This window comes from Rhododendron vialii, chromosome 9a (assembly GCF_030253575.1).
Source record: "Rhododendron vialii isolate Sample 1 chromosome 9a, ASM3025357v1".
NCBI classification, from domain to species: Eukaryota; Viridiplantae; Streptophyta; class Magnoliopsida; order Ericales; family Ericaceae; genus Rhododendron; species Rhododendron vialii.
Genome location: NC_080565.1, coordinates 8,829,416 through 8,849,273, shown reverse-complemented (window position 1 = coordinate 8,849,273; position 19,858 = coordinate 8,829,416). Strand labels below are relative to the sequence as shown.

Below are 19,858 nucleotides of genomic sequence, written 5' to 3'. Positions count from 1 at the left end.
AAATCATGTATTCACGTAAATAATTTTTCTACCAATATGGATCTTGTTTGATAGATCTCATCGAGATCTTTTAAACGGTGCAAAAAAAATTAAAAAATTATTTTTCATTTTCATTATATTTGAATTTGAAAAACCTTCTTTTTTCAAAAGTTCTTTTTGCTGTAGATTTGGAACACCACCTTTTAACACCTCCACTAGCACGTGGCCCCAAGTCCCCAAACACACAAAACAAACAACCAGGAAATCAGCCCATGTCCCAACCCAGGATGGATGACAATATCCTGACGTCATCTCAAAACGACGTCGTTTTGGGCGTTCCAAAAAAAAAAAAAAAAACCCAAATTTTCCTCAAACCAGTCGGCCTGCGACTACGAGAGAGAGAATAGAAGAAGAAGAAGAAGAGGAAGAGGAAGAGGAAGAGGAGGAGGAGGGGGACGCCACAGCCAACCCAAACCACCGCCGACCACCACCGCTGAAGAAACCAACGAAGAAGACGCCTCCACGATCGCCGACCACCACCACCAACGTACGCCGACGAGCTTCGAACCACAATCACTGATATCAATTTCGAACGCTCAAGAAGGTCTCAACCACCACCGCCGCCGCCATACGACAACGAAGGTATCTCTCTCTCTCTCGAACACTGGTATCAATTGAACTAGGGTTCCAATTTCAATTCGTAAATATTGGGGATTTTTACACAAAAAAATAGGGTTCCAATTTTACTGAAAGACTGAGGTTAAATGGAGCAAAATACCGCAACCCACCTACATTCTCACCTCACAATCAACAATTCGTGAGTTTGTTAGGTTCGAGCATTCAGTGATTTTAATTGGATGCGCATACTTCTCACTGATAATGCGGCATGATTACCTGCTTTGTTTAATTTGTAGGAGTAAGGTTTCCTTGAGTAAAATTCTCCAACAACTTGACTGCGACCTTTTTCTTTACTTGTCTAGTCAAAATGCCTTGTTTGTAGTTTATACATGGGCGTTAACTACCAGATGTGGAAGATTCGTGCTGTTCTTTGAGAAAGAAGCCTATGGAGCATGATTATGCATGATTACAGAAGTATGCCCTGGTCTCCTAACCTTTTTCCCAAGACAGTGCTACCTGATTCCGTTGCTTTAACTTCTTTATATCTATTTTGCCTCTCATCTCTAATGCTTATCATTTTTTGAACTTTTCTTTAGTTCATAACTCATTTCCCTGCTTTTGTTTAAAAGAGAGAAAATTTCAGGTCCAGCGCAACCTCCTTAGGGGTGCAATCTCAGTTGACTACTCTTGCAGGAATAATTAGAGCTATTGATCCAAAGCTTCATGAACACCTTTGTATGGGTTGATCCTGTTAGATGTTATTCTTTTGTTTTTATTGGGTGCGATATGCAATCAAGTCTCTGAATTTTGTCATGGTTTTTTTTACTTGTACCTCCATAGTTTGAGGAGGATTGCTTTAAGAAAGCTCATATCAGATTTTCCCATACTCTTTATATTCGGACTACCAAATTTATTCTCCAAAATAGAGGAAAAAGAGGATGGGTTTGAGTAAGCTTATATCAGATACACTTTTTTTTTATTTTTTATTGGCATTGAATGATACACTATTAGCCAATATTAGCTCAACATAAGTACTCTGAAATACATTTATTCTATGGCTTTGGCTCTAGTGCCCTGACCATTAAAACATGGCTTTGTATTTTCGAACTTCTAATAGTTCGATTTTGCAGAGGAACTAAATGGTGGGTAGTATCTGTTTACACTCCGTATGCTAATGGCACTTTTCCGGAGAGAGTTGTCAATTGTAGATGCGTTGTACCTTGGGGAGGTAAGGAAAAACTCTTTCCTTGTTTGATTAGTCCAGTAAATACAATTTTTCTATCCATTTACAGAAGATCCATTGTTCTGAGAGCCTTGACAAGAGATCAAAGCCAACGATTTTCAGTGGTCGTATGTTGGGAGCCTTTTTGCCTATGTGGTTGTATGTTGGGAGCCTTTTTGTCTTTCTATTGATAGGTTCATATTTTCAGGTGATGTGGGCAATGGAATATAATCCAAACATCTCTTCATTATATGAGGTTTCAAGGTCTAGATCAGATGTGGCACCAAATGAAAATGCTGTATCCAGAATGGATATTAAGCAGCTGAAGCAATATGGGAAATATGAGAGAAAACTTATAAAGACTGGACACGGGGACTAAAAGAGCGCCCTCATAGTTTTCCTCGTTGCAAGTCATTGAGGCCAAGAAAAAACGACTTCTGAAAAAAGCTAAAGGTCCAAACGATGTTGTCAAAGTTTACATTCCACTTCCCTCTTGTTTCTCTTCTTCACCTTTGCGATTAGACGTGTCTGAAATATAACTTATTTGAACCTACTTTTACAGATTGTGGGGGAAATAACGGCTAGTCTGGATGCGAAAAGGGCATTGAGAGACGCATTGAGGATCTAGGAAAAGTACCTACAGAAGGCAAGCTCATCCTTTTGTTTCTCTTTCGTTAAATCCTCATTCCATCCTCACATGCATGCATATGACTTGGGTTTCCACACATGGTTTGCTGCTTATAGTGCTTACCTATGCATGCAGGCCAGGCAATTGTAGCTATGCAAGAGGGAGGGAGAGCACAAAGCAGTTCCACAACTCCAAAATCCAGTTCCGCTTGGTGTTTGAAGCGTCCAGCCAAGAAGAGATGCTAGCTACACTTAGGATTTATCTTTTTAATTTTGCTTGTAATATAGCTTAGGGTAGACAACGATGATGATGTTTGGCTCATGGCCTTTGCTCCAATTTGACAATGTTTCATGGCTTGTTTAAAAAGATACAAGTTTGTACTCCATTTTTGTTGCTGTATTGGTTTTAGAGTGGTACATTTTGAGATAATGAGTGGTACATTATGAAATTCAAATATCACTATGGTGTCAACTTCTTGATTATTTTTTAAACAATGGGAATGTTGTTTTGCCATGAACTGCTGTATTGCCCTTTTTTCTGTTGTTACTGCTACTGACTGAGACGCTACGATGTCGGGCAAGATTAAAAAACAAGGGAAACTCTGTCGAATTTTTCAGAAAATACAGATATGGATACAACACAATACATCTTTCAAGATACAATACGGATATGGATACGACACAATACGTTTGACTAATATAAATACAATTTACACAATACGGATATTGGATGAATGCAATTTATATTAGTCAAACGTTTTTTTGTCGTATCCGTATCCGTATCGTATCCATATCCGTATCGTATTTTGAAAGATGTATTGTGTCGTATCCATATTTGAAATTGAGTTTCACTTTTAGTTTCTGGAGTGCTAGAAATTAAGTTTATGGAATGTCCTTCTTTCGTGTCCATTTCCGTATCGGACACGTGTCAGACACGGCTCCTTTTTCTCCTCGTCATCAAAAAGTTAGGATTTCAAACTCATTTAAGTATTTTTGTTACCTCTTGGCCCTCTTTTTCGACAACATACACACCAACGCAGGTGTCTAAATATAATTAGCATATGCGGGAAAGTATAGGTCAAAGCAGTTTGGCTTGCTGTTACATTTTTAGCATAAGTTGCTCATTACTGTAGCTACAAAATAGTGTAGCTACAAAATATTTCATGCAAATCTTGTAGTTTCTATGAGGCTAAGTTGTTTGCTGATTGACAAAGTTGGTGCCAATGCCAAGTTCATGATAATGCCTAGAGCTAGCAAAAGGGGACACAAGGTAGTTTCTAGTAAAATTTGGGCAGCACCTCCCCTATTTTTGATCTTAACCCGACGTCTCGCGTCTCGTTCAGTACAACAACAACAACGTGTTACCCACACCGGGCATTTATCATCCTAATGATCATTCACAAAGCCAAAGTCAAAAGATCATCAAGCACATTCAAGTTTAAAGTTTTGAAACAACAAAGAAAACCAAACATTGTCTTCAGAAAATCACGAAAGCAACAAAAAATAAATAGAGCAAACTCTGGCATTCACTAGAATAATGAGCGTAATACATAGTCTTTCGGATACAAAAACCATTATATGGGCATTACATTTATCCTCTCCCTTAAGCTGCAAGCAAAAAATAAAAATAAAAAGAACTACTATCACCACCCTCACTATCATCGTCCTCATGCTCTCGTCTTCCTCCTCCTCCTCACTACCCGTCTCCTCTTCGTCCTCATCCTCGTCATTGTCGGCATCGACACTGGAAGATGTTTGAAGCATCATTAGGATGTTCACAGTAATAGCTACAACATGAATGGGTTGTGGCATAATATGGGTCTTCTTGTTGTCCCTCATCGCATTTTCCAGCCAATTCCAGCACCTGTTAAAACACACATCAATTAGGCCACCTTCTTCCTAAACCATCTTGCTCAAATTCTGAAATAAGTTGATCAGTTTGCAAAATTAAACCTTGGGTAAATCTAATTTCCACACACATTTAAATGAGCAGTCATCTCAATAAGACCTTTGTCAAGAAAGGGAATCAGGTGGATGCACACAGACTCGACATTGAAATGTCTGCCATGCTGAAAGAACAGTTGGTTAATGTCTTTAGTCTGATGAAGGTATGTATCACGTGGCTTATTTGGTTTTTCATTTGAAGAGGTTATTGGTATAGCTACAAGGAATTCAACTTGTTTATCTTTTTTCCCTTGGGATTAGCCAGGATTTTTATTCCAATATGAACCAGAACTTGATGCTTTCCTTGAGTTTCTCATATGGAGGTTCTCCATTTGGGTTGATAAGCCTACTCCAGGGAATGCTCTTATGAATTTGAGGTACAGAGATGAACGAGCAATCGGCCTGGGAGGAAAATGGGAGGACCAAAACGACTACTGAGTAAAGTTGTACCTGTGGTTCAATTTGGATTCAAAACCCTAACTTTCAATTGAAATCTCATCTTTCAATTCCAAGCAGAAACGAAATAAGGAAAAACAAAGAAACCAAAACCCTAACTTTCAATTGAGAGAGAAACGAACAAAATATCGAAGAGAGAGAGACCTTGGCAGTGTGTGGTCGCGTCGGCAAAAATCGCCACTGGTGGCGGCGGTGGCAGTCGGTGGAGGGAAGGTCACCGGTAGTGATGGCGGTCGCAGTGGTGGTCGCCGGTAGCGGTCGCAATGATGATGTTGGTCTGGTGGTCGTCCTCGTCCTCCTCTCTCTCCCTTTTTCCTTTCATCGCGTGGAACCAAATGAAGTACTTTGAAATATTTTTTTTTTTAGGGACCCCCAAAACGACGTCGTTTTGGGCTATCCAGGATTGGGGCATGGGCTGGTTTCCTGGTGTGTAGACTTTTTGCAAAACAATGGGCAGAAAAGTGGTTGCCATTCGGCATGGCAAGTACTCCCCGTTCCAAATTTTTTGTCCGATCCGTAAAATGAAATGTTAAAAATAATATAATTTTTGCAAGAAAAAATCAAATTTTTTTTTAACAATTTACTAGATATCAATGAGTATTTTTAATTTGTGAAAAAAGTTTGTATTTTTTCTTAAAAAAATTATATTATTTTTAATACTCCATTTTGCATACCGGATAAATTTGGGACTTTTTAATTTGTGAAAAAAGTTTGTATTTTTTTTTGAAAAAATTATATTATTTTTAATACTCCGTTTTGCATACCGGACAAATTTGGGATGGAAGGAGTAGTACATGTGTGCTTAAAAGTGGGTTTGTGTGATTAATGGGCTATTCATGCTAGTGTCATGTCATTAACATCAGAGTGACAAACTCCCTAAACACCAATCTACGTTAACCACTTATATATCCCTCCCCTAAACCCTAAACCCCAACTCCTACCACCACCACCGCTCAACCACCCCACACCACCATGCAAGCCACCCTAATCTCCCCCCACTTCCCCACCCTCCCCACCAAATGCAAACCCCTCTTCCCACCTCCCACCGCCCGCCGCCCCTTCTCCGTCACCGCCACCACCGCCGCCGCGGCCCAAAAACTCAACAAATACAGCTCCCAAATCACCGAACCCAAGTCCCAAGGCGGGTCCCAGGCCATCCTGTACGGCGTGGGCCTCTCCGATGAGGACATGGGAAAGCCCCAGATAGGGATTTCCTCCGTCTGGTACGAAGGCAACACGTGCAACATGCACCTGCTGGGCCTGGCCGAGGCCGTGAAAGAAGGGGTGTGGAAGAGTGGAATGGTTGGGTTCAGGTTTAATACGGTCGGGGTGAGCGATGCGATCTCGATGGGGACCAGAGGGATGTGTTACAGCCTGCAGTCTAGGGATTTGATTGCGGATAGTATTGAGACTGTTATGGGTGCGCAGTGGTATGATGGGAATATCTCCATCCCCGGTTGTGACAAGAATGTAAGTGTAAAGCTTGGGTTTTTTTAATCTCTTGGATTCATTCTTGATCCTTGATATTTCCTGTTTTTTTGTGTGTGGTTTTTCTGGGATGGGAATGGGAGATTGTTTCAAAGTTTCAGTGTTTCTTCTGAAAGCATCTCCATTCGTATTAGCCAAATTGTCAATTGTATAGTCGTTTTTCAGTCAGTAGCGTGCTGCATTTTACGTTAATATCATTTTAGGCGTTTGATACTTGGATCACAACTCGTGATCACAACCATTATAGCTGTGTCACAAAATGGGCCACTTTTTGGCTAAGGATTTGGCAATGAGTTAGAGATGCCAAAGCCAAATTGATAGCAAAAAATGGTTTTGACATGACAAATACAGCTCACAAATCACCCAACCCAAGTCGCAGGGTGGCTCTCAAGCCATCCTCTATAGCGTGGGGCTCTCCAATGATGACATGGGGAAGCTCCAGATAGGCACATTGGTATGATGCAATTTCTTAGTGACACCACATGTCTAAAAGAATTCCTAGCGATATGCACATGTCTAAAAGGATTGAGACTGTTATTGGTGCGCAGTGGTATGATGGGAATATTTCCATCCCTGGTTGTGACAAGAATGTAACTGTAAACCATTGGGATGGGAATGGGAGATTGTGGCAATGTTTCAGTGTTTTGTCTTACATCATATCCAATGGTCTTAGCCAAATTGTCCAAGTTGGTCATTTTTCTGTCTGTAGAGTGCCATTTGTTTTTTTTCTTTTTCTTTCCTTTATTTTTCCTACAATGTTGCTCTGGTGCCGCTCTACGTTAGCTATCAATTTAGGCATTAGATACTTAGATCGCATCAAATTATCACAACCATTTAGCTGTCCCAAAAATGTGCCATTTTTTGGCTAAAGATTTGGCAAGGAATTGGTGATAACAAAGCCAAAAAATGGCTTTGACAACTGAAACCGTAAACTATTGGAGATGATCTTCAATTGTTATTTTTCTCTTGGGGGTCTGCTGTATTTAAGTTCTTGCAATGCTCTAGTGCTATTCAGCTATTGTTTTGCTCTTTTTTTTTAAGGTTGCCTTTCATTTGTGTTTTTTTCCTCTGCTGATCTATTTTTATGGTGTATTATGGTTGAAAGAATGTAGTTTGGTGCTTGTTAAACTTATTTTCTGATGGGTTTCCTGATTTTGCTCACTGATATTGAATTTCTTTGATTGGTTATCTAGGATTCGTCAACTCTTTTCTAGTATACAATGCGGCTCTAGATATATGTTTGCACTGTATTGCAAAAATAATTAGTTCTGTATTCAACCCGCACTAGTTATTGATGCCAGGCAGGCTATGTACTTGGGATTGACATATCTCGTGGGTGGACATGTGAGCCCTAATTTTGATTTCAAGCCTCTCTTTGTGTCTAGTTAAAGTACTTTCCTGGGTTGTTGCTGATCACAGTTAGATGATCAAGTACGACAGATTTGGAAAAAGTGGAAGCAGCGTTCCACTTCAAAATGTTGGAGGCTTTGACCTTTCAGTTTCTCAGTGAAAGCATACCACTCTGTTTGAATCTGCATAGAGATTTATATGTTGACAACAGGTCTTTGCAATGTTGGAAAAGATCTACAGTGTTTTAATGTTCATCACATCCTTTTGTTATAGCTGGGATTCTGGATCAGAACTATGTTTGTGCTTTTTCATAGGATTAAAGGAGTACGACTGCAGACTCTGTTGTATATGAAGGTCATTCACTATCAGCTGCAGTAAGAAAAATAAAAGCATAAATGCGTCAATTGTTAAACAATGAGCTAAGAATGCATAGTAGTCATGCCCTTGTCAGAAGACTGCCATTTCATTGTCCTTTATTTCCACTCTCCGTTAGGAAAAGCACTTTTGCTTCCAATACGACTTTATTTTAAGGATTACTGCTCTCTCTCTCTCTCTCTCTCTCTCTCTCCATGTGTGTGCGTGCTTTTTGGTAAGTATAACTCACTCTCCTTGTCTTGTTAACCTACCCAAATATCAGAGTTGTCATTCTTGATGAAATTTTACATGCTTAGATGGTTGATTTGCTTTCAATTTGGTTGTGATGCTCCTTTTTTTTTTTTTTGCAGATGCCAGGTACAATTATGGCCATGGGACGGCTCAATCGGCCAAGTATAATGATTTATGGTGGAACTATTAAGGTTAGACACCATACCACTGAAACCAAAATGAACAAATGGCAATTGTTTTACTTGTATTCCTAAAACTTAGAAATCCTAGAGGAGACAAGGGTTCCCGGCTATAATATAGAGACTGTAATTCTGATAATTGTTCTCCAAATGGCGATGACCATGTAATGCACTGTTGCATAAATCTCTTATCTAGGTGTCTTGTTTCGGATGTAGAAATCAAGGTATAACAATAACAAAGCCCATGTAGTCCCCATTCGATGGGGGTATGGGCGAAGTAGAACTGAAGACGGACCTAACCCTTGGCAATATATACACAAGGTAGTTGCTCTCAATTTTTTTTACCATTGGACTAGCGCCCCTTATACCTCCACAATATCAAGAAACTCAAGGGACCTTATGCCGTGGAACCATGCCCCCAAATCAAAACCAGAAGGCATCAGAGAGGGAATGCTTAGAGATCCGATTCAGTTTTTGTGCTCATTACCTTGCTTCCTCTATTTAAAAGGCCAGAGCACCAGTAATGCACAACTTGTTTCGTATGTAAAAGTGGAAAAAAAAAAAAACTACCCCCTGTTTGCTGACTCATTAAGAGCGTTTTGGGTGGGTTAGGTTTGGTATAGTCCTAACATTTGGCTATATATTAGGTTAATAGGCCGGATATTAACCATTGAACTGGCCCCCTCAACCTCGTTTAACTGACTTTTTGCGTATTGTAATAATGTTCACTCCAGTGGAAAAATGTGTACTTTTCATCTCCCATTAAGGATCAACCATGATCCCACACATGTTAAGTGTCTGTTTGGAAACACTAATGTAATGACAGATATAGCACTGCTAAGTGTTAACAGCACATGCATGATGCATCGATCAAATCATCTATGTTGGAGATGTATGTAGCTTGCTTCAAATTGATGTTCGTGTGCCATAGACATTCTATGGCATTTGGTTATTGTCTTTGTTTGTTTCTTTTTCAGTTAGCTCTTTTTGTTTGTTCAAGTTACTAGTTTTGACCCTGACGTTTGTTTTGGAAGCTTTCATAGAGGGGATGGAATTAGAGGAAATCCATGTAAAGGAAGATACACTCAATCTTTTTTTTTTTTAGGGTTGTGGTGATCCCTGACCCCAGTGGTGTTTGTTCTTCTAAATCTGCTTGGGTTTGTATAAGGCAGAGTGGTTCCCAAAGCATGTGCCTAGATGGTCAATTATCCAATGATTGCCATCTTGGGCAGGCTTCTGACAAAGGATTGGCTTTCTAAGTGGGGAATAGCTACTGATGAAAGTAGTGTCCTGAGTTCTCTCAGCTTTGGATCTTATGACCACCCGGTCTTTGAATACCTCTTCTCTAAATGGATTTGGGGTAAGCTAGTCTATTTGATTTCAGTAGAATCCTCAAAATCTTAGTGTGAAGCCATATGGGTTAGGAATCATGTCAAAGGTCAGGGTTTGCAAGGTTCAGTGTTAAAGTTGGCTTTCTCAGCAACTACATGCCGTGTTTGGGCAGAGAGAAATTGCAGGATGTTCAAAATGAAGGGCTGTTCTGCTGATGGAATGAACTTAAAGATTAAAAGAGCAGTGAGAGATTGTATGGCTGGTTGGGGAGAGTTTCCTCTACTAAAGAAATGTCAGTCTCAAGAGCAGTGAGAGCAGTGAGTTTTAGGTGTTCCTTCATAATGTATTTGTATCCAGGCTTGGCTTGATGCCCCAGTCCTAGATTTTGACCTTCGGTCTTTGCTTTTGTATTTGACTCTCAAGGATATTCCCTTGGCCCTTGTTTTGGTTGTGTTTCACAATAATATAATCTTTACCCCAAAAGAAAAAGAACTAATCTTTTAGCAGTCACTGAGGGATTGCAGGAAAGAGATACTGGCATTATGCCAACAGCTACTTACTGTTAATGTTCAAGATAGTCGTTTAGATACTTCCCTGTTCAATTTAAGTGTGAGCATGGATGTAGTATTATCTGTGATTAGTTTCTTGACATTGTATTGAGATATAAAAAAGCTTAGCAACCAACTTTTTTAGTTTGAGCCGTATAAAATATGGCATTGTTTAAATAAGACGTCACCCTAGCGATTTAGATATTATTTGTTTCTCCATTTTGAAAATTCAGAAGCTCTGGTTGATTGAAAACTGTTGATGATGGAATAAAGCATACCTTGTTCTGATTATTAAATTCGTTTCTCTTCCAGTCCTTTTGAATTTATTCCATTTGACTTATGCAGCCTGGTCATTTTCAAGGAAATACCTACGACGTAGTATCTGCCTTTCAGGTATGCGTTCTGATTTGCAGTTTCCAAGTTTTTTATTCAGAGTATTTCTATATGTTGTGAGCTGGGAATATTTGCATTTCTCATAACTTGAGTTCCTTACTGGTTGTTGACTGTTGAGGCAATTGGTTTAGAAAATAATTCCCATAGGCCTGTTTGTTTATCCGGATTGTAGCATCGGATATGGCCCATAAATCCAAGGAGACCACTTATCTTGTGTTTGATGGGAACTTATGAGGTCAATTACACACTTGTCGGGTTTACTACCCCACAATACATGGGATATATTGCACCATTGGGGATGTGGAATAAAACCTCCGCAAAACATGGGGTGTACCATGGGGATGGGATTACTTATTCAATCAGATTATACAGTACCAGTCCATTCAATCGAACGAGGCCTCAACCGGTTAATGGCCTCTGTTGCATCGCTTCCTTCTCTCACTGCCTGTTGTACCTGGATTAGTTTGGTTTCATTTCTCATATCAGTTTGCCTTTTTGTTACCATTTTTTATGAGTTTGCTTAATCTTTTGAAGTCTCTGCTGTCAATTAGTTTGCATTTCTCGTATATTTTCCAGAACCACTTTATTAACTCTCCATATGCAGTATGCACTCATACAAATCTTGGGATATGCAAGTCTCAATTTTTGCTCTTCTTTTTATTATTTCTCATGCTTTGCTGTATCCAGAAAATAGCATAAAAGCAGGTGGACATTAGGCTCTGGAAAAATCACATCAACAGCAATGACAACCCCATTATGGAAGCAAATCTTTGAGTTCATGAATTTATATCTTTCTTTAAAAGTCTCAGACTCAGATATGTTAAGATCCACTTATCCTTTGACAATGCTTGGGATTGCAGTTACCCATCTCACTCCCTGTATAAAACGAGATCTAGAAAATTTTTCTACATTTTAATGCAAAGAGGACTCGCCAACCTTATTCTTGTATTGGGTCTGGGTGACGTGGGCGAGATTGTGTTTCTAAGGGGGACATCCCTGGGGTTAGATTGGGGAAGGCAATTTCTTCAAGGGGGTGGTTTAGGTCCTTTAGGATCACCGTGGGAAAAAATCTCACTGAACATATTCTTTGGTCATTGATCAGTCAATGCATTTTTACTAAAGTTTTGGCCATTTTTAAAATGGACTTAACTCTACTACCTTGCGTTATCAGATGTACATAATTGAAAATGATGGAATGATCAATGTTAAGTGCTTAATTGGGGAATTTACTACATGAATAAAATGTCTATCAAACAAGTCACGTGGTGTTGCTTGTGCAACTACAGACTACCTTATCTATACACCCTACAGAGATTTATGAATTGTCATGACATGGGGCCTAATCAATAGGCTAAAGAAGATATGTTAGTCACCAACTTAACCATCGAACATCTAAGCTTAGTCATGAAAGCAAATACTTTTTTTTTTTTTACAAGTGCTCGGATGAATGTGATTTGACTAATGTAAATGAGTGTTGCCTTGTTGGAACTTGGATGTATTTATTTTTTCTTTCATTTGCTTTTTATTTTCTAAATGTTCATACTTCATGCATTTTTGACTATCATTCTCTGGGATCAACATCAAGCGTTTTAGATCATATATTCAGCATTTCTGAATAATTTTTTTCCTTTTTTTTTTTTTCCAAAACATTTCACTGCGCCAGATTCACTGATTTCCTAGCTATTGCTTAACTTGCTTATTTCTCTCTTTCGATTATCACTCTAGGTTTATGGGGAATATGTGAGTGGTTCCATAAGTGATGAACAGAGGATGAATGTTATTCGTAATTCATGCCCTGGAGCAGGGGCTTGTGGTGGGATGTACACAGCAAATACCATGGCCTGTGCTATTGAGGCAATGGGAATGTCCCTTCCTTTCAGGTACACCTTGATTCCATAATTCTCTTGGATTTGGTTATGAACATGATCTCTATTTGCTTCCATCGGAACAAAAAACCTTTCCCATTTATGAAGAGACTGAAACGGAACACAAGGGTTGTAACAAAAGTCCAGTCCGAAAGACAACACTATATCGTTAAACACAAAAATCAACCAGACATGTGTAAGAATAAAAATAAAAACAGTACAGTAAGTCCCAATCAATTGGGGTCGGCTGCATGAATCCATTTTTGCCTTTGAGCTCTGTCAATGGCATTGTGTTCCATGATATTGAGAACAATAATTATGTCAAAATAGATTTGGAATTTATTTAACTTCAAATTTTGTTCAACGATGACATTTACTTTCCTTTCTATAATTCTTTTTTTGATTCTTTGAGTGGAGTTGTTGGTTATCTGTTTCTTGATTAATTCTTTCCTTCTTTCTCTGGTTCCAAAAAGCTCTTCAACACCTGCTGAAGATCCATTGAAGTTGGATGAGTGTCGCCTAGCCGGAAAATACTTGCTAGATTTGATAAAGATGGATATAAAACCACGAGACATTATTACGCCTAAATCACTACGTAATGCAATGGCCATCGTCATGGCCTTGGGAGGGTCAACCAATGCGGTGTTACATTTAATTGCTATTGCGAGGTGAGGAATATTTAGTCCTTGACTTTTCTTAGACACTTGTATGTACATTCCATGACATGGCTAATGATAGGTTCATGGCAGGTCTGTTGACTTAGTATTAACTCTCGATGACTTTCAAAAGGTTAGCGACAGGGTTCCTCTGTTGGCCGATCTTAAGCCTAGTGGCAAATATGTTATGGAGGATATACACAAGGTGGGCACAATATCAATCGTTCTTTTTCCTGTTGAATAGGTGTTTTATGAAACTTGTTGCACTTAGGATGTCTAATATTGTTTTGTCATCAAATTATATGGACCAAAAAGAAAATTACTCCGTAACTACCTGTTTGTGGCTAAATTTTACGGTTTTTGTTACCTTACTCGCTTGGTTGCTAATAAAAATATTTTTCACGTAGATTGGAGGAACACCTGCAATCATACGTTATCTCTTGGAGCAGGGGTTTTTAGATGGGGATTGCATGACTGGTATAACAGTTTGGTATTTCTAAGTTTGACGTACATTTATGCCACTGGGGTTTTATTAATCCTGCTGTAGTCCTTATACAAAGAAAATATTTTTTCTTACATAGTCACGGGGAATACACTGGCTGAGAATGCAAAACTGTTCCCTTCTCTAGCTGAAGGTCAGGTAAAACGGGCTGGCACTTCTTTTCTTTTCTTTTCCTGAAAGTTTCTACGTCATATATTGTAAAGTTTGTGTTCATGTTATCAGTATGAGATTAAAAGTATATCATCTTTTTGTATCTCTACTAGCAAATAATAAGACCAGTGACAAACCCCATCAAGGATTCAGGCCATCTCCAGATATTATTTGGAAATCTTGCACCGGAAGGTTCTGTCGCAAAGATTACGGGAAAAGAAGGACTATATTTTTCTGGTGCTATTTTCTGCTCTGCATTATGTATCATAAAATTTTCCATTGTTACGTGCTGGATGTTGGTTAACTCAGGAAATCATCATTCACAATTACTTTTTGTATTCAACAGATAGTGATTTCAAATATTTATGTGCCAGGTCCTGCTCTTGTATTTGAAGGAGAGGTAGCCATGCTTGCAGCTATCTCTGAAGACCCTTTGAGTTTTAAGGTAAGAAAGACTGTTGAGGACCATTTAGATTCTTTTGGGGTAGCTGCGGCATTTAATGCAGAAATGGGAATCAGGGTGTGTTGCCCACCCAAATAGCTATTGACAAAATAAATTCTGAATGTCTCTCCCAAGTCTAGTGGATATGATTTATTAACCTTTTGATTTTGTTCACAGCATAGTTTTATTCCTGTTTTTTCTTACTGCATTAACACGATAGTTTCCAATAGCATTTTCCTGACTTTAGATTGTATTGTCTGCTGAGTATGATATCCTAATGAAATCTTGTACATACAGAGCACACAAATTATTCGTCTTGACAGTATTATGACTTACTTGGCAGGCAGACATATCGTCAGAATACATTTCATTTCCCAAAGATCTCGCTCTCATTTACTCTTCAATTTTTTCCCTCGTTTGTACATGCTTGATGAAGTTACGTCATATATGAATTCTCTAAACCACTTTCAATGTATCTTCGCATGTAATAACAGTTGGGGGTTGGGATAACAACTTAAGCTTTTGGGACTACTGGTAACTTAACATGGTATCAGAACTCAGGTTGCAAGAGGTCTTGGATTCAAGTCTCTCTATTTGTATTTGTTCCCCGTTTGCACTACGTTTCTCCCCTTTGCATTCTTTCACAGTATGTGTGAATATTTGCATCTCCACGTGCAAGACGGGGTTGCATGTGAGGGAGGGTGTTTGATGGCTTGATATACATTGTTGGGCCTAGGGGCGGACCCACCGTGGGGCACGTGGGGTCACGTGCCCCCACGCCCTTAATTTTTTTTTTTTCCAGATTTTGCATGTATATATATATATAGTCCGGATCCCATAAGGGATCCCGCACGGTGCTACCGTGCGGGACTCCCCTTTCCCGAGCCAATTTCGACGATCCGAGCCGCTCAAAGTGATTAGAACGTGATTTTAAGGGTACTCGCGAGAAATCAGCAAAAAAAATGATCGGGAAGGGCTTGATCCGAACAGTTTTTTATTGAACGGTTCAGTAATGTGTGGTGTAGTGGCAAGTGGCACTCTTTGGGAGCGAGAGGACGTGGGTTCGAGTCCAGTGGCACTCTTTTTGTTTTAAGTCGTACGTAATTTGTAGAGTTAATAATTTGTACAGTGGTAGGTGGCACTCTTTGGGAAAGAACTCTTTCTTTTTGTTTTTAGTCAAATTCTAGAACTCTTTCACAACCAATGTTTTTAGTTAATATTTGTACATTTTGGTCCCCGAAACTTGTACTTGTAGAGTTAATAATAGAAAAATAGATGAGCATGTGATAATTTTGTTTTAACTCATATAGTCGAGGTGTGCAGTTTGCCCAAGTAGCTTTTATTAAAATTCATATATACTTTAAAATTATCACATTATCATGAATGCTAAAATTATTTTGGTGTGAATGTGCTTAATTGTAACTCATATATTACGGCGTTACAAAGAAAATTGGTGCCCCCATTATGTCAAATTCTTGGGTCCGCCACTGGTTGGGCCCATGTCCTAACAGCTAAACTTTTGGGACTACTGGTAACTTTACTAGCTATAACATATACCAAAATGAAATTTGTCAGTAGTACCCCTCTACCTTTTTTTTTTTTTGGATCTGAAACAATCTCTCCCTAAAATACGCAGAAATTCAGGCATGCACCAATGTTACTCTTCAATTTTCACTCGTTCTTGTCTCCGGCGATTAACCCAATTCCAGAGCAGTCTGGTGATCAGCCTGTCCTGTACTACTCGAAGCAACTCATTGTTGGGTTCGAAAAACACTGCTTACATCATCTCGCATAGAATAGATATAATTGTGTCATTGTGTTAATGAATTTTTCGTGCGGAACTTTGAATTTAAATTTAAGATGTCTTTCCTTTTTTGTTTCAAAATAGGATATCGTGTGATATTTGATTTCTTGCTTACATTTTTCAATTCCAGGGAAAGGTAGTCGTTATTAGAGGAGAGGGGCCTAAGGGGGGCCCTGGCATGCCTGAAATGCTGACACCAACAAGTGCAATAATGGGAGCAGGTCTTGGGAAGGTTTAAAACTATGCAAATCTAATCCTTCTAGTCTCTGATTATTAAGCTACTATGTATCTCAAGTTGCAGTGAAAGGTTTATATACCCATGTTGGGATCTGGTGAGTTGGGATGGCAATAAAGGTAGTTGGATTATGGAGTGATTTATGTATGGAAAGGAAAAGGTAAGAAGATAATGAAGTGAAGAACTGAATTTATTTGTTTACTATTCCTATCGTTTTCATGAACGTGAGTATGTCCCTCGACTATCATTTGGTTCACAGTTCACTTGATACTTTTTCACATTATGGTCTGTGGTTGAAGGGGTTTTTTTATTTGTTTTTGGTGGCTGTGGTTGGGGGGTGGGGGTTGCATGGGTAGGTCATTGCGGGTCAAAATCAAGCTATATACTGTCAGGCTGTATTGAGTTAGCATAAATTGAAGTTACTGGTTTTCTTCTCTTCTGAACTAACGATTATTTTATTCGTCACTCCTGAATGGTACAGGATGTTGCGTTGTTGACTGATGGGAGGTTTTCAGGAGGTTCACATGGGTATGTTGTTGGCCACGTATGCCCTGAAGCACAGGTTGGTTAGGTTTTCTATACCTAGTTATACTTAATTTCTTAAATCGTAAAATGTTTTTCTTCCTCTCTTAGTTGTTTTAGATTATCCTCTCTCGTGCGTATAGTAGAGTCACCTGCTCATAGCACTAATTGGACTTACTTTATTTTGTTGAGAGAATGTTTAATAAAATTGCCCTATTATTGAAACGGAAACATGCTCGTTGAGTATGTTTATTTTCTAGTTGTTGGAAATGATTGTGTTTGCAATGTTATCAAAATTGCATAGGTTTGTGTGAGTTATAACATAACTCGTAACCACGACTGGCAGACTCTCCACCTTGTTTCTTGAAAGATGATCTGTTCTTAAGTATTGCAATGTCAAAATATTTTCAGGAAGGTGGACCCATTGCTCTCGTTGAAAATGGTGATATGATCACCATAGATATTCGGGAAAGGAGAATGGATGTTCTTTTGACAGATGAAGAAATGGCGGAACGAAGAAAGAAATGGATTCCCCCTCCAGGAAAGGCTGACAAAGGAGTATTGTACAAGGTATGTGAAAATTGGCTCAAATACCGTTCACCAGTAGTTGATGTTTTCTCAAGGTTGAATATTTTGTTTCCTTTTTCTTATCCAGTACATCAAGAATGTGCAATCGGCTTCAAAGGGCTGTGTGACTGATGAGTAGACACCAGGGGGAATCGTTAGAGAGGCATAGAGTAAATCAGCGAGCCCAACTTAGTAAAGCCACGACTCGGGTGCTTCATTGCGGCTCCGTAGGATATTTATCTCGGTTTTTCTGTAGTTTCTTTCCTTCTGGAAGTTTTCTAGATCTGTGTTTTGGGGATTATTAGGGTTTTGCCATTTTATTTCAACGTTGTTCTATTTAGGCCAATTAACTATTGTTTGCAATGAACTCAAATGGACTCTACAATATTTGCACTGTTCATTTGGTGGGTAGCTATTGGGAAGATGCGTGTCAATTGGCTAGATTTCTATTTTTTTGGGTTGTTCTGGTAACATGGTGGCGGTGAGACGATCCTCTTGACAACGATGGGTCTGATACCAGATGAATTACTCATTGATGAAGCAAAGACCGAATTTCTTTATTTTGATGCTTCTGTTAAGGGGGCATACGCCCATTTTCTTCCCATTTATCTTTTTGTTGTGTGCTTTTTCCGTTAATAGTTGTTTGGTTGCAGTACTTTAGCTACTGGGGGCCATCTTTGGCGCGGGATCAAGATAATGCCTAAAGAGTGGATTCATATTTGTTCTGACTTGTCTGATATTTTATTTGTACATAGGAATGTCCATCTCTTATTGAAGCTTTAATTGGTTTTCTAGTATTAAGTGTGACAGGTTTAAATGGTTGTGGCTCATATTTTAGGTTATTTGTTGTATTCGATATCCATAGTCATCAATTCGAAACACCGTTACTAAAGGAAAAAGTCATAAACAAAAAATTCAGGACACCGCAGCACCGGGTGCTTCAAGGATAAATGCCTTCGGTGCGAATAAAGAATGTAGCTAACTGGGTTTGAACTTGTTTTTGGCTAGTCTGAGAGCATCCTCTATGGAGATGCTAAAATTGTGGATGTTAAAGTCTCCTATCTACATCTTGTGGAGATTTTAGCCTCAGAGTGAACACAATGATGAAGTCATCCACTTGTTGAAAATAAGCCAACACTACATTATATTAGTATGTTACATTAAAGGCTCTCTTTGGAACTTCGAGGAAATGGGAAACAATGAAGGGAAAATTAGAAATTTAAATAGAAATAAGAGAAAAAATTAAACAAGTGTTCATGATCCTTGCAGTTCCCCCCCTCCTAGGTTTCGGGTGATCGGGATGAGGTAGATGCATGTCACCCATTCGGGGAGGATCAAATCAGACTTTTCTTAGGGGTCCTTTAAATTAGAAAGAAAATTATGCTGGAAAGTGAATGAGAGGAAGTAGTGTAAAAGAAAAAAAAGTGAAAAGAAATTTTATTTTCTTACATTTGTTTGGTTAAAATGATTTTTTTTTTGTGGAGAATCATGCAAGAAAATAGATATATTTACTAACTTACCCTTAACATACATAATTGATCATGATATAGATATATTTACTAACTTACCCTTAACATACATAATTGATCATGATAACATACATAGTTGATCATGATAGAAAAAGAAGTTATGAACATAATGGGAAATGTCATAAAATGTGACAACTTTCACAAGAAAATAAATTTTCTTGTGTTTTTAGTAAAAAAGTGGAAGCTATGTACTCATGCTTTAATGAATTGTACAAGAAAATCCACTTTCTTACACTTTCTTGTATTTTTATGCTAATCAAACACTAGAAAAGCGTCATTATTTTTCATTTCTTGCATTTTCTATCATTTTCACTCTATTCAAACGGACCCTGGATGTTTCAAAAATTTCTCTTCTAATTCTCTAGAAATCAAACCATGAGAGGGACAGATAAAATTTCTCTTCTAATTCTCTAGAAATCAAACCATGAGAGGGACAGATAAAAAAATTTGCAAATTTTTTATGTTTTCTCTTTCTTTCCATTTCCTTCCCCCCAAGTTCCAAATGGAGCCTAAAAAGAATCCCTTATTTTCTATTCCATGTACCCCCCATTTATAAATCCAATACAATCAATTTTTTTTTCTGCTACTTTTACCTGATTTCTAAATGCAACACAAGAAAATCAAAGAACTTACCAATATAACCTTCCTAATTTGCAACCCAATTTGGATTCTCAAATACCCTTCAACCTAAAACAGACATTTTAAAAATATCTTCTTCCCTCCCATCCAAGTTTCCAACCATCAGCATTGCTATCACCCCCTCCCCTCCCACCAATAAAGGTTGCGATCAAACAAAAGACATAAAAAATTAAACAACCTACCTTTGTTTTTGTTTTTTTTTTGC

General features: G+C 38.5%; 2 protein-coding genes, 1 long non-coding RNA gene and 1 other non-coding gene across 4 annotated transcripts; 3 read left to right on the top strand and 1 right to left on the bottom strand.

The window, feature by feature from the left end:
- The first annotated feature begins 378 nt into the window (after window positions 1-378).
- Window positions 379-2,919, top strand: LOC131300395 (uncharacterized). Its single transcript, XR_009190944.1, has 5 exons — window positions 379-621; window positions 1,227-1,332; window positions 1,728-1,825; window positions 2,028-2,292; window positions 2,382-2,919. It is a non-coding gene; the product is annotated as an uncharacterized LOC131300395 (long non-coding RNA).
- A 1,512-nt stretch (window positions 2,920-4,431) lies between these two features.
- LOC131300393 (peroxisome biogenesis protein 2-like) lies at window positions 4,432-5,008 on the top strand. The gene is made up of 2 exons (XM_058326200.1): window positions 4,432-4,554; window positions 4,652-5,008. The coding sequence occupies exons 1-2, from the start codon at window positions 4,432-4,434 to the stop codon at window positions 4,826-4,828; spliced, it is 300 nt and encodes a 99-aa protein (XP_058182183.1). The 3' UTR covers window positions 4,829-5,008.
- Window positions 5,009-5,687: 679 nt separating this feature from the next.
- LOC131300392 (dihydroxy-acid dehydratase, chloroplastic) lies at window positions 5,688-18,045 on the top strand. The gene is made up of 14 exons (XM_058326199.1): window positions 5,688-6,316; window positions 8,410-8,481; window positions 10,695-10,742; window positions 12,468-12,622; window positions 13,081-13,275; window positions 13,357-13,468; window positions 13,671-13,740; window positions 13,845-13,903; window positions 14,029-14,152; window positions 14,290-14,360; window positions 16,292-16,393; window positions 16,878-16,958; window positions 17,330-17,488; window positions 17,574-18,045. Exons 1-14 carry the CDS (start codon window positions 5,819-5,821, stop codon window positions 17,622-17,624), a joined length of 1,797 nt encoding a protein of 598 aa, XP_058182182.1. The 5' UTR covers window positions 5,688-5,818; the 3' UTR covers window positions 17,625-18,045.
- On the bottom strand, window positions 8,865-8,972 carry LOC131302175 (small nucleolar RNA snoR100). Its single transcript, XR_009191646.1, has one exon. It is a non-coding gene; the product is annotated as a small nucleolar RNA snoR100 (small nucleolar RNA).
- Window positions 18,046-19,858: the final 1,813 nt, after the last annotated feature.